The sequence below is a fragment of the Euprymna scolopes genome, chromosome 6, assembly GCF_053919585.1.
Source record: "Euprymna scolopes isolate OS-2025 chromosome 6, ASM5391958v1, whole genome shotgun sequence".
Lineage (NCBI taxonomy): Eukaryota > Metazoa > Mollusca > Cephalopoda > Sepiida > Sepiolidae > Euprymna > Euprymna scolopes.
In genome coordinates this window covers 151,159,816-151,172,671 of record NC_136487.1, presented here as the reverse complement: position 1 = coordinate 151,172,671, position 12,856 = coordinate 151,159,816, and the positions used below count along the sequence as shown (strand labels likewise).

The following is a 12,856-nucleotide window of genomic DNA, read 5'->3' as shown; positions in this document are numbered from 1 at the left end:
TATCAGATGAATAGATGTATATGAAACATGAAGCCGTTCATAGCCACCTTCAGTCTTGCCGGACTATGATTACCCCTCTGTAAAGTTGCCTGCATGTGTATTTCTGAAGCAAGGGTTGCGCAATATCCAACTACACCTCTCCTGAGTGAGCACTGCCTGATTCCAGTCGCAAGGAGAAATCCGGAACAACTTGAAACAATGCTAAGTGGAGTGCACACACAGCACCTGGTATTCCTAATTGGTCACCCATTTTAGTACTAACTAGCAGGCTGCCTGGCATTGCCCAGTTGTAAAATATGCAAAAATATGATATTTTAATTTATACAGTTTTCATATTTACTATTCTATTACTAATTTTACTGGCTAAAAAAATCAAATCAAATTTGTTCCACATTTCTGATTTTCCTATATATCAAGTTTCAAGTCTCTAGACCAAAAATTGACAGAAGTTTGGTAGATCATTTCTCAGACAAACATAAAAAGTCATATATATATATATATATATATATATATATATATATATATATATATATATATAATTTGGAAATTTTTTGTATCTTTCAGTTTATTGTCAAGGACCACAAATTGCTGACGCCATTCACCCAGAGGTCAAAAAAATTGGCGAGACAGCTTATCTTAACTGCACAGTGGTTAGGAAAGATAAGAATGTGGTAAGAAATCCATTTTTTTTTTCCTTCTTAGGTGACTTCTAGATTTGTTGTAGTGCCTACGAATTCTCATTAATCACGTTTTTAACAAAGAAGAATTTTGAACAAGAATGAACAGGTTTTAACAGAATTTTAAAGTACATAATTTTTTTTTTTTTTTTTTTCTCCAGGTGACGTGGACGCATAAAACAAAGGGGCAGCCAATCAGTCAAGATACACAAATAGTTCTGAGTATAAACAACTTGATTGATGGCAAACCCAAATTTGAAATCGAAGAACGTTCCTCTTCGAATGGTGATCGTTTAACGTACATGCTGATAATCCGAAGTCTGCGGGAGGATGATGCCGGTAACTATTCCTGCACTATTGAGATCCAGGGTAAAAAGCTTATTGACTGGCCCACTAAGCTTGGTGATCTCACTGTTCAAGGTATGTATGGCCTTAATTGTTTGACCTTATTAAGCATGTCCTTTATTTTTTATCCACTCAGACATCCCTTACATTTGTTACGTAGTTGGTCTGGGCTGAATGATTATTATTATTATGATTGTTGTTGATGTTTGTAAAAATAGAAACGGACAATTGATGTTGTAAAATAGAATGTTAGAAAGAATGTATCAAGGCGAAAGTTATTTTTTTAGGATAAAAATATTTGTTAGAAATGAAAGTAAATGTTAGTTTTCATGACTAACACAACTTGGTCTTTTGGTCAAGATCAAAGTGTAGTATCTGTCTTCAGATGCTGCACTTCCATTTTTTGTTCTCTTTCGGTGGAGGAGAAATCCTTCACGACTGAGACAATTTTTATTTTTGTACCTTTTCTCCACGTTAAAAAACGACCCTGGTGTCTAACTCTGTCCCGTGGGGAGGCATAGTAAATAGGTACATAAATATACGTGACAAAGGTAGATCATCCAATTTGTGTCTTTGGTCACGTGGAGTTCATTACATAACAAGATAGTTTGAGAGACATGTAGAAATTAGCCAGTCAGGAAATCCATCCACCATCCATGGCCTTGAGCCCCTGAAGGGGCATAGGCCATCCACAACTTTAAATGCTTTTGTAATGAGGAGTTCTTTTTTCAGGGTGAAGGTGCTAGCCTCGTGCCGACCTTCCCAGAAGGTACATACAGCACCTAGCTTTCCCAAATGGTCACCCATCTGGTACTGGCCAGGCTCAATGTTGCTTAACTTTGGTGATCTGGCGAGAACCGTACAGTCAGAGGAAAGGGGGAGAGAAAAGAGTGATTAACCAGGGTTCATAAAAACTTGAAAAGTCCTTGAATTTTGACGTTCGCCTTGAAAATACCTTATTTCTATTATTACCTTGAAAAATCCTTGAAAATATGGAAAATATCTTGAAAATTGTATTCTTAATGTTCAGTAAAAATTTGTGTTTCAATCTATATATATAAAAGCAAAAATGTATGTATGTATGTATGTATGTGTGTGTGTGTGTGTGTCCACTAAAAACTTTCGACGGACACGACGAAAAATCACAAACTCTGTATCATATTGAAACCCCATCCTTCGCCCGAAAAATATCAGAAAATTGGCCAAAAACGTTCATTTATTCACCCCGATATCGACAATTTTCGAAGGGGGGTGGTCAACAAAAACCGTCCCCTCGTGACGACGACCGGTTCTATGCATGTGTCAGATGGCGTCATGACCTGATTTACCTTAAATAGTTGAAGAACTGACTAAATTTCATGTATGTCACGTTAGCTCAGTTGGTTAGCGCGTTGATTCATCATCTAAACGTTTTGGGTTTGAATCATGGTGTGAGATGTCTTCTTTTTTTGATTTTTTAAATTTAAATATTGAACCAGTGTTATTTAAGCCATTTTTCACGTAATGTTCGTTTTTCTGGTTTTTTTTTGGTTTTTTTACTTCGCTTATCCACCCCCGACCACACACCCAAAAACACCCGGGTATCTACCGATTTTTTTTTTTTTTTTTTTAAATTTTAATATTGAAACAGGCTTATTTAAGCCATTTTTCACGTTTTTCATGTTCGTTTTTCTGTTTTTCTTTTTGTTTTTTTCGATTTTTACATTTAATATTGTTCGTTTGCCTTACGTTAGTATTTTTGTGTTTTTTTTTTGTTTTTTTTTTTGATGGTTTGATTACCCCCTCCTGCTTAAATTTTTAAGTTTGTTTTTGTTTTCTTTTTTTACTTCGCTTATAACAAACAAACCTGGTCATTGACCTCATTTGCTGAATGGCTATTGCTTACATCGTCGTAACGCTCTACGACTTCCGTGCAGGCACCTGTCAATTTGGTTCTTACTTAAATAAATTCAAACATCTTTCAGTAACTCATTCTGGCTGGCTGAACGGTTCATGTTTTTTTCACATTTTATTTTCCAACTTCGCCTCAGGGCTTCGGGTTCGATCCTACCGACTTTTACCCCCCCCCCCCGGTTTCTTTTTTATTTAACAGCACACACACCTCCAAACACCCGGGTAACACCGGGTACCCCCGCTAGTCTATATATATAAAAGGCAAAATGTGTGTGACCATTTTGTGTATATCTCACAAAGGCTTCTTTCACACACACTCCCGGGGTCGTTACGATCGCTTAGAACAGCCCCTATATAATAATATCTAGGATTTGGGAATGTGTGTAGTGTATAGATTTATTTACGTCGATTTTTACAAAATTATTGCTATTTTGCCTTCTCACGTGTTGATTGGGCTTTTACGTATAAAAAGCGAAACTAATTCAAAGCTAAGGCAGCGTTCCCGGCAATTGCACCGGGAAACGTCCAGATTGATCAATGTGGCGCCAACTCCATATATCAGACAATTGCTATTCAATCTGGAAAATGGGGAGCTGATTTACCCCTCCCCAACATCTTGGTGAAAAAAACCAGTCAAAGTTCGGTAAATAAACCCAAAAGTTGCCCCGCAGCAAAAGTAAAGTCCGCTCCTTCTATTTGACCTCATTTTTGATGAGGTCAAATAGAAGCAGAAAAAAGTTTAGTCCACTACTTCTATGACCTCATTAGTAGAATTAACTTTTACGGTGGCCACGTGTCAATTCTGTTTTTATTACTCAAATTCAAACGTGACTCCATTAGTATGTCGCGGTGGCCCACTGGTTAACGTCGCACAATTTTTTTTTTTTCACACTTTAATTTCCAACTTTGCCTCAAGAGTTCGAGTTCGATCCTCATACTCACCTACCAAAACTTTTTTATTTTAACCCCCCCCCACCCGCCCAGAGTTTTGATTTACCCAAAACCACACACACACCTCCAAACACCCGGGCAATGCCGGGTACCCCCGCTAGTCTATATATATATAAAAGGCAAAATGTGTGTGACCATTTCGTGTATGTCTCGCAAAGGCTTCTTTCGCACACGGGGGTTACTATCGCTTAGAACTTTTTATATACCCCCTATATAATAATATCTACAATTTGGGAACGCTGGTCGCCTCTACATTTATTTACGTCGATTTCGCCTGTTTGTCCTGCTTTTTAGTATAAATAAAGTGAAACTTAAATTCAAACCATATGTTGTCGGCATCGCGGCGGGAAACATCCAGAAACAATCAGCTTTGATCAATGTGGGGACAAACTCGTCTTATATCAGACAATTGCTATTCAATCTGGACAATGGGGAGCTGGGTTCCCCCATCCCCAACATCTGTTGGGGGAAACAAAACATTCAAAGTTGGATAAACAAACCCAAACGCTGCCTCACAGCAAAAGTTAACTGTGTGACTTCTATTTGACCTCATTAATTAGGTCAAATAGAAGCAACAGAGTTAACTTTTATTGTGGCCACCTGTTTTTAATACTTAAAAAAATAAATTCAAATGTGTTTCCATTGTATGTCGCGGTGGCGCAGTGGTTAACGTCGCACGTTTTTTTTTTTTTTTTTACACTTTAATTTCCAACTTTTCCTCAAGGGTTCGGGTTTTTTTATTTTACCCCACCCCCCATCCCCGGAGTTTTGATTTACCCAAAACCACACACACCTCAAAAGACTCGGGCATCGCCGGGTACCCCCCCGCTAGTCTATAATATAAATCTCACCTGCCTGTTTAAATGTATGTTAGTATGTCTGCCGAAAACTTTCGACAGAGGTGACAGATTTTCACGAGATTGACATCCTTTTGAAGCGCGACCCTTTGGACAAGAAATATCGAAAAATTGGTCAAAAACATTAATTCCTTCACCCTCAGCTGGGCACTTTTCTACAGGAATAGATTGCTTTTTTCGCCGATATTTTCGAAAGTCATCCCCTCTTTTCAGTTGACTAGCCTTAATTTAAACCTTCGCCACTTCCAGTTTGGCAATGGACACAACGGCAAAGATGTCACGTTTTCTTTTCATGTTCTTTTTCTGCTTTATGGTACGGGTTCGAGCCTGCCTGCCTGCCTACTGTCACTTTTTTTAGCTCAACACACACCTCCAAACACCCGAGCAACGCCAGGCACCCAGGCTAGTATTAAAAATAAAATTGAAATAAATACTATTAAATTATTTTTCAAGTTTTAATATTGAAAATAAAATCCAAAGATATTGTTATAAAATTACATCATATTATGGTGGACAAGAGTTACGTCCCTTTATCACAAAATTATCTGATGTTTTCCATATAATAACATCAGGTAGTTTCATGATAAAAGGACATAACTCTTGTATCCATAATACTGAAAATTCAAAATGTAAAAGTAAAACAAACATAGTGTAGACCAATCTACAATGGGGGAAATAACATTTACTCGTGCTTGGATGGCCAAATAGAATGTAAATATAATTGTCAATGGGCATATTGTTTTGTATGTAAATGAAAATTACCTTTTCTGTTGTCAATTAACTTTTTGGTTCATTATATCATTGTTTATATATCAAATTTTGTTTTGAAAACTTGAATTTTCTCTGGAGAAGGCCTTGAAAAGTCATTGAAAATGGACATTGAAAATCTGTATGAACCATGCTAAAGACAGATGGCAATTTGGTTAATTTCAGATTGCTCGTTATTGTCCTGCATGCCTTGTTGAGCTTGACGTCAACCTCTGCAGCATGAGCATTACGAGTCCATGCTGCTGCACAGTATTCTGCGGTCAAGTAGCATATCATTAAGCCTGACTGGTGATATCAGATCAGGCTGTCTGAAGGTATTTGTTTCCTGAGACGAAATGCACCTAAAATTAATGCTTTTTGTTTTTCTACTTCCTTTTGCAAAACTTAATTATGTTCTGCAAAAAACAAAACCAACAACCTACCTTTTCCTTCTTCCCATTTCCCCTTTCTCTTTCTATCTCCCTCACTTCCTGACTGGTTTCATAACTTAAAATGTACCAAATATTAATACTGTAACCCCTTTTCCCTCTCCCATTTCATGTTCAGGGAACAAAAATGATAAAATCCATGTAAAATAATCAAACCAAACGCTACAAACTAGGGATTGGAGATACAAAGAGATTGAAGAATAAAAATAACTGGATGTAACATAAATACTATTTCCAAAATAATTAGATTCGGAATTAAATAACCTGAAAAGAGTTGATATGCCATAAAACAAAACCACCAAACTTAGGTCTGTGTCTCGGCTCGTCAAGAACTGAGATGAGATGAGCAGATGTTTTTTTAGGGTTTCCATGTCGGTTGTTATACACAATAATACACATGAACACACCCACACCATCTGTATGTATGCGTATATACATAAATACACAAAATACAAATGACCCCACGTTGCTCTGGATTGAATAGTGATCACCTGTATGTTCTGTTTTGACTATGCTCATAACACCGTATTATTTTATTTTTACTGCTCTTTTGTCCTCCCATTGCATCCTCTAATATACGCTCTAATTGCATCTTCCTATATTTACACATAATGCGTACTGCCGCACAAATGCGTTTCACAGCAGGAAAAGAAATTGACATCTTTTGGGGAATTTCTTCATTAAACTTCTTTTGTTGATTTCGATGCATGTTTGGGAACATTACCACGGCCACCGAGAGTAAGAAGACGGCCTGTTAACTGAAAAATGCCAGCAGGCAATGTTGGTAAGATTTGTCACTGTCAGACTATCAGTACTATATGAAGGCCATTTGAAAAAGAGCAATAAAACATTTTTAAAAAGAAAACGGAACACAGTTCGATTAATACTGAAACTGAACTTTATTCAATACTAGCATGGGTGCCCGGCGTTGCCCGGGTGTTTTGAGGTGTATGCTGAACAATACCAAAAAAAAAAACGATCAATTTTTTTAACTTTGACCCCTATTATGACCCCTTAAATTTTATTGTTTAGGGCTAAAATAAAGTTATTAAGTAAGATCCATGTCCAAGGAATCTATATCTAAAATTGACACTGGATTACATTCACTAAAGTCATCCCTCCTCCATTTTAATTTGAGGTGAAAAAAAAACGCTTTTGCTGAATAAAACTATAATTAAATAACTCGAGTGCTATTTATTCTGCACTTCAAATCACCAATTTCTCAGTTAAATTCGACATTGTTGTCAACTTTCGACTTTCAAATGCAATAATCTTTCCAGCTAACTTCCACACCTCTACATAAGTAACGCATCTTCTTTCAACTTGCCTCATGCTCGCTTCACGTCCGCTTTTATAGACCAGTCTCATTTGCATAAACATTCAGTCATGTGATTATTCACCATAAAACAAACTTTCTCGACATGTTAGTTTTTCTTTTCTTTCTCTTTCATTTCACGACCAACCCCTTAAATGATATGCACGTGATAGTGAAGTAAGTTACGTGTTTCCCTACAAAAACAAAATCTTAGGTTATAAACAAACAAAACTTTGGTTCAATTACTGTAGAAGTACCCCCCTTTTTCTATTCACTGCTTCCTTTTTTCGTTCACTCGTTGGCCTAGTGGTCTCCATCAGTTCATTGTTTTAATACCACATTGCAATACAGCTTCCTACTCTGGTAGCTCCTTTCCAATAACTGCAGGCTTGTGAAACTCTCTTCCTACTGACTATTTTCCTCCTGTTTCTCCTTTTCAAGAGTAAGGTCAATAGGTGTGTCCAGTTTTCACGGTAATGACTTTTCACTTTTGTTAGCTCCTTGTATCAAGTGGCTTCATACCTTGTCTGGGTCGATTTCTATGAAAAATAGAGACAAATATTAATACAAGCAGTAATACTATTTAACTTGTAGTTGAAGAGGAAATGAGAAATAGTGAGCAAAAAAAAGAAAAAACGCTAATTTTGGATTTTTGTTTTTATTTTTTCAAATTCAACTGTCTTAATAAAATCACTATTTTTTAATTCTGAGGAATTTATTCAGAGCTTAACGAGTGACTCAATGGGTCACATTTTTTTTCTTGTTTATTTCTATGTTTATAAAGTTGTTTATTTATTTTTAGTCCCTCCAAAGATTTTGAGATCAACAACCACCAGAATGGAAGCTAAAGTTGGAGAGACGGTGATGCTCCAATGTGATGCAACAGGCATTCCTTATCCGAATATTACTTGGGTACGCGCAAATGGTGAAGTGCTGCCAAACATGAAATTCAGTCATCGTGTAAGTTTGTTATAAACTTCTTTTTATCAAAAATGTAAGTTATGTAAGACCTTCCCCTCTACCTTCAACTTACCTCCTGGCCAGTTTTCAAGGTTAGCTCTGTAGTCTCTTGCCTTAAACAAAAAATATAACTTTTTCTTTTTTTTAAACTGCTGGAACATAGTGGAGATTGTGGTGTTGTAAGTCTTGAATCCCTCGCTGCCAGTATTGTAGCCTGGCAGGTTGGTAATAATGAAGACACAGTGGTATAATTAACAAAAAGTGTTACAGAAGTACACTTCATGATTCTGGGACCATAACTGCCATGACACGTTTTTTTAATTTTTGAAAATGTTGCAGATATATCATAGTTTAACTACCACAAATCTGTATCCATGATGTGTCAGATGTGACTGTATTTATTGTCTCTGTGAAATTCCATTATTCCTGAAATAGTTAGATCAACTTATTCCATACAAAATGCAAGACATCTTCTAGAACATCAAAGAACAGAATGTTTTTAAAACAATTAGAAAATGCATGAGTGTTTTAGATCAGCTTTTATAAGAAGTAAAATTTTTCTTGCAGAAAAAAACCCTTGTTTTATTGTGTACTGCATGAGGTGTAAGATGGTGGCTATTCCCTACTCGGACGAGTGCTGTAGGAGGTGTATCCCAAGTCATACGTTTCTTTCTCTCTTTTGCACGCCTCAATGTGTTAGCATGTTTCAAAATGTCTGCCGCAAAGCAATATACCACACCATTAGAACATAAAGCAATGTGTCCAAAAAATATAATCTTCTCCGACTTCTCCAAGTACCTGTTTTATGGAGCCCGGCACATCTCATTTGCATGCATGTAGCATGATTTTGCAAGATCGTCGGAGACCCTGTCTGTTAAAACCTCATGGACGCCATCTTGGATCTCTTTTCCTCCCAACCTGAAGGAAAGATAGACATGAAGGCGTTTGAAAGGTAGGCTGTTCCTATTTTCCCCACAACGAGTATGACAACAATGGAACTAGTATTTTGTCGAGACACCATCTCTGCATTGTGCTTGTCCATAGTAGCAGCAGAAGCGAATACTTACGTTATAAGATTTTGAATGATCTTAGGTTTATAACATCATTGCTGATTGGTTGTAGCAGTCAACTTCCTTTTTGGTTTGTCCAATCGAAAACTATCTCTCAGATAAGTTGACCATGTGACTAAGTGTATAAACAGTTAAACCCGTGGCAATTTTCCCTCTTTTATTTTTTTCCTGGTTATCACTTGACAACCCACTCCTCGGGGCTCGAGTAGACAAACAAGCCAATATGGGTACCACCGCACACGAGCTTTAATAGGGTACATCTTTCTCCAAGACTGTCTCCAATCCTTTGTCTATGTCCATAGACATAAACTCTCTCCGATACTAACCCTTTCTCAATACTCGCATACTAATGAAGGTGATCAATAAAGTTGTGTTACGTTAGAATGAGACTCGTCTTTTAATTACGAGTTTTATTATTATTAGTTAAGAATATGATTATCCACATGACCACGCTATTTTCAGAAATTACTGATACTCATGGAAATAAGAGGATTTTTTTTTATTGAAGGTTACTCCTCTAGATCAACCATGTTCTGTCTATGCCCATGCATGTTCATCAGTCAGAAGTTAATAAAATGATCGACCTTTGATTTCCTGTAGGTTCTGTTCACTGTCCTGTTGGGGTTGGGGTATTTTTTTTTACTTTAACTACAACTCAAAATTTGCCAATAAACTGACAACTTCTATAAATTTTCGAGTGTGATGAAAACGAATATCACCTCTAAATTTAGGGTACACAAGTAGTTTTCTGGATATTAATACCTTTATTATCCAATGTAATCCCTTATATTTTCACTGGCAGCCATGTTTTTTTCTCAACTGAACAAGTACTAATGCACATGCGTGTTACAAAACACCCTCTGAAATTCATTAAGTAATACATTTGAAAAAATATCTTAATATTCAGAAAACTACTTGTCTGTCCCTAATTTGAATATGATATTCATTTTCAGCAAACCCGAAAACCTATAAAAATCGTTAATTTAAAGTTTACCAAAAGAATAAAATTTCTAAGAGTACTAGCTCATACAGATTGAAAAACACTACTCTAACTCTATAATCAGATCCAAACTTAACTATGGATCCTTCATTTATGGTGCAGCATGCAATAAATCCTACCTTAAAGAATATGGATTTATACATCATAAAGTCCTGAGATTAGCTCTAGAGGCCATCACCACCTCACCAGTGGAAAGCTTATACACAGAGGCTCACAAAACTTCCTTAGGATTGAGAGGCCAAAAAGTCTCCATATAATATTGTACCAAACTTACCACATATCCAAAAACCCCTCCTATCAATTGCATCATATTTTCACAATACCAAGAAATACAACTATATTAAAAAAAAAAAAAAAAAAAAAACAGCCTTAAAAGGCCCCTAGAGTTGTAGATGGGCTGTTAAACACCAAACAAATAAACTTGAGAATTGTCTTATTTATTTCTTGCTGTGTTTGTTCCAGCTCGTTTGACTCCTTGGTTTAGTGATTCTCCATCAATTCGCTGTTTTGATAACTCATTGTATTACACCTTTTTATTCAAGTAGCTTTTTTCCAAGAATTGCAACGTTGTGGAACTCTCTTCCTGCTCACTGTCTTCCTCCTACTTATTAATTTATTCTTTCCTCGGAGCACAGTCTCAGCTAAACCGTTATTTTGTCAAAGGAAACTACAAGTAAAAAAGGAGAGATCACTCTAAAAAGACTTTCTTTTATTTGTAGACAAGAGGAGATAACTCAAGTCTTAACTTAGATTAACATTGCTGGTGTCTTCTTGTGAAAACTAGAGTTGCTAAAAATAAAACAACAAAAGCAATGCAAGTCTCTCAGAATTTAAAAAAAAAAAAGGCTCCAATCTTTGTCAGACAATCCGCAAACTTTTTCGTGGCCCCTGATCCATTGAGTTTGAATTTCCTTCTTCACCATCATTTCCTTCAGTCTGGCCACATCAACTCTGAAATGCCGGTCACTCACAAAATTTGATGAATTTAAAGTCTCTACCAGAGACGCATTGATCTGTTTTACAAAGAATTTCAGCCAATCTAGGTATTTCCTGAAGCATGGCGGCTAGCAATATACTAGCATCAACTACTTCACCAAGGTCAAGTTTTTATAACGTGTAGGAGCCATTCTGTTCATCTCTCTACAAAGATGATAAAACCACCTTGTGAAGATCCATCTTCCAAACTAGTATAGGTGATATCTGAAGAACAAACAATATTCAGATCCAAAAATTTACCAATCTGGCGAAAAGATATGATTGGTTGTTTGTCCTAACTGTAAGTACCCTCACCAAAAATCAAAACCATTTCAACATAAACAAACGATATATATAAAAAAATATATATATTTTGGTAGGCATTTTTATAAAGAAAAAAACTGAACAAACAAAACAAGTATTATTTACAAAACTTTTGAAAATTTAGGAAACTGATCTTTCCTATCCGTGTTTTCTTTAAAAAAAATTTGCTCTAGTGTACCTCATTTTAGGGAGCTTCTTCTTCCCAAAATGGAGCACTGTGGATTGAAACAGTGAGTTTTTACTTATGTAAAATTAAAATGCTTGCTTTAAATAATTTTATTAAGTTTGATAAATACATAGAAATCTATCCTTTTCTTTCTCTTATCAGCTTATATCAGTTGGGGGTCCTTATTTCCTTTTTGATCCAGAAAATGTAACATTTTTGTTCTGGACAATGCCAGGTAGCCTTGCTAATCAGTTTATACATGTGACTAAGCACTACTCATAAATTTGATAATTCATAGAAATGAAACTAAAGCTAGCTAAACCTACCCAGGCAAGAGGTAGACACAATATTGTTTGATCTCTCAATCTTATGGGAAAATAATGTCCCTTTTTTTGTCCATTCATAGGGAAAAAACTTGGTCCTTGAAAACATTCGTCGTACAGACCAAGGGGTCTACAGATGTGTTGCTGATAACACTGTTCGCCCACCTGATCAGCATGATACCCAGTTGCTCTTGTTTTCAAAACCAGTTGTTCAATCTGTCCAAAACACAGTTGGTCAGGCTGCTAACGGGAAATATTCAGCAAAATTGGAATGTAAGATTTCTGGTAAGTAAAACTTTTTTTTCATTTTTCTTTTTCTATTTTTTACTTTCTTTTCTCCTTTATTTTTTTTTGTGTTTGTTTTCCCCTTTTTTCTTTTGTTCCCCTTTTTTCTTTTGTCCATTATCTCAATTTTTTTCCCCTTGTTTATCTGTTAGGAATTTTTCTGCATGAAATTTCAAAGTTCGACAAGGTACACCTAAAGAAGGTTGGAGTTCAGATATTATTTGGATTCTTTGAACTACTATTTTCATCTTTCACATAATTTCATAATTTCACAATGTTCCAGTGAATGTAGTATCTGACATTTCTCAGGTGTATCTTGTTGGACTTGAGAATGTTTCTGTTGAACTCAGAAATTTTGGAAGTAATTCTGAACTGAACCCTTTATTTACTTCTGAAGGGGGGGGGGAGACAGGTAGCATTAAGCCATAACTAGATAGAGGTCCTAAGTGGTCAGAGTATTTGGAAAAATCAATTGTAAAAGTACTTTTCACTCTAAGGTTGAAGGTTCAATTCTCAATG

At 36.1% G+C, this 12,856-nt stretch overlaps 1 protein-coding gene across 1 annotated transcript in view; it reads left to right on the top strand.

Moving 5' to 3' along the window:
• Positions 1 to 12,856, top strand: part of LOC145278043 (lachesin-like) — a 62,020-nt gene that overhangs the window by 38,564 nt on the left and 10,600 nt on the right. Inside the window, exons 2-5 of the mRNA XM_080130265.1 lie at positions 565 to 671; positions 839 to 1,097; positions 8,037 to 8,194; positions 12,136 to 12,337. Coding sequence (XP_079986391.1) covers positions 565 to 671; positions 839 to 1,097; positions 8,037 to 8,194; positions 12,136 to 12,337 — 726 coding nt within the window. The remainder of the gene's footprint in view (positions 1 to 564; positions 672 to 838; positions 1,098 to 8,036; positions 8,195 to 12,135; positions 12,338 to 12,856) is intronic.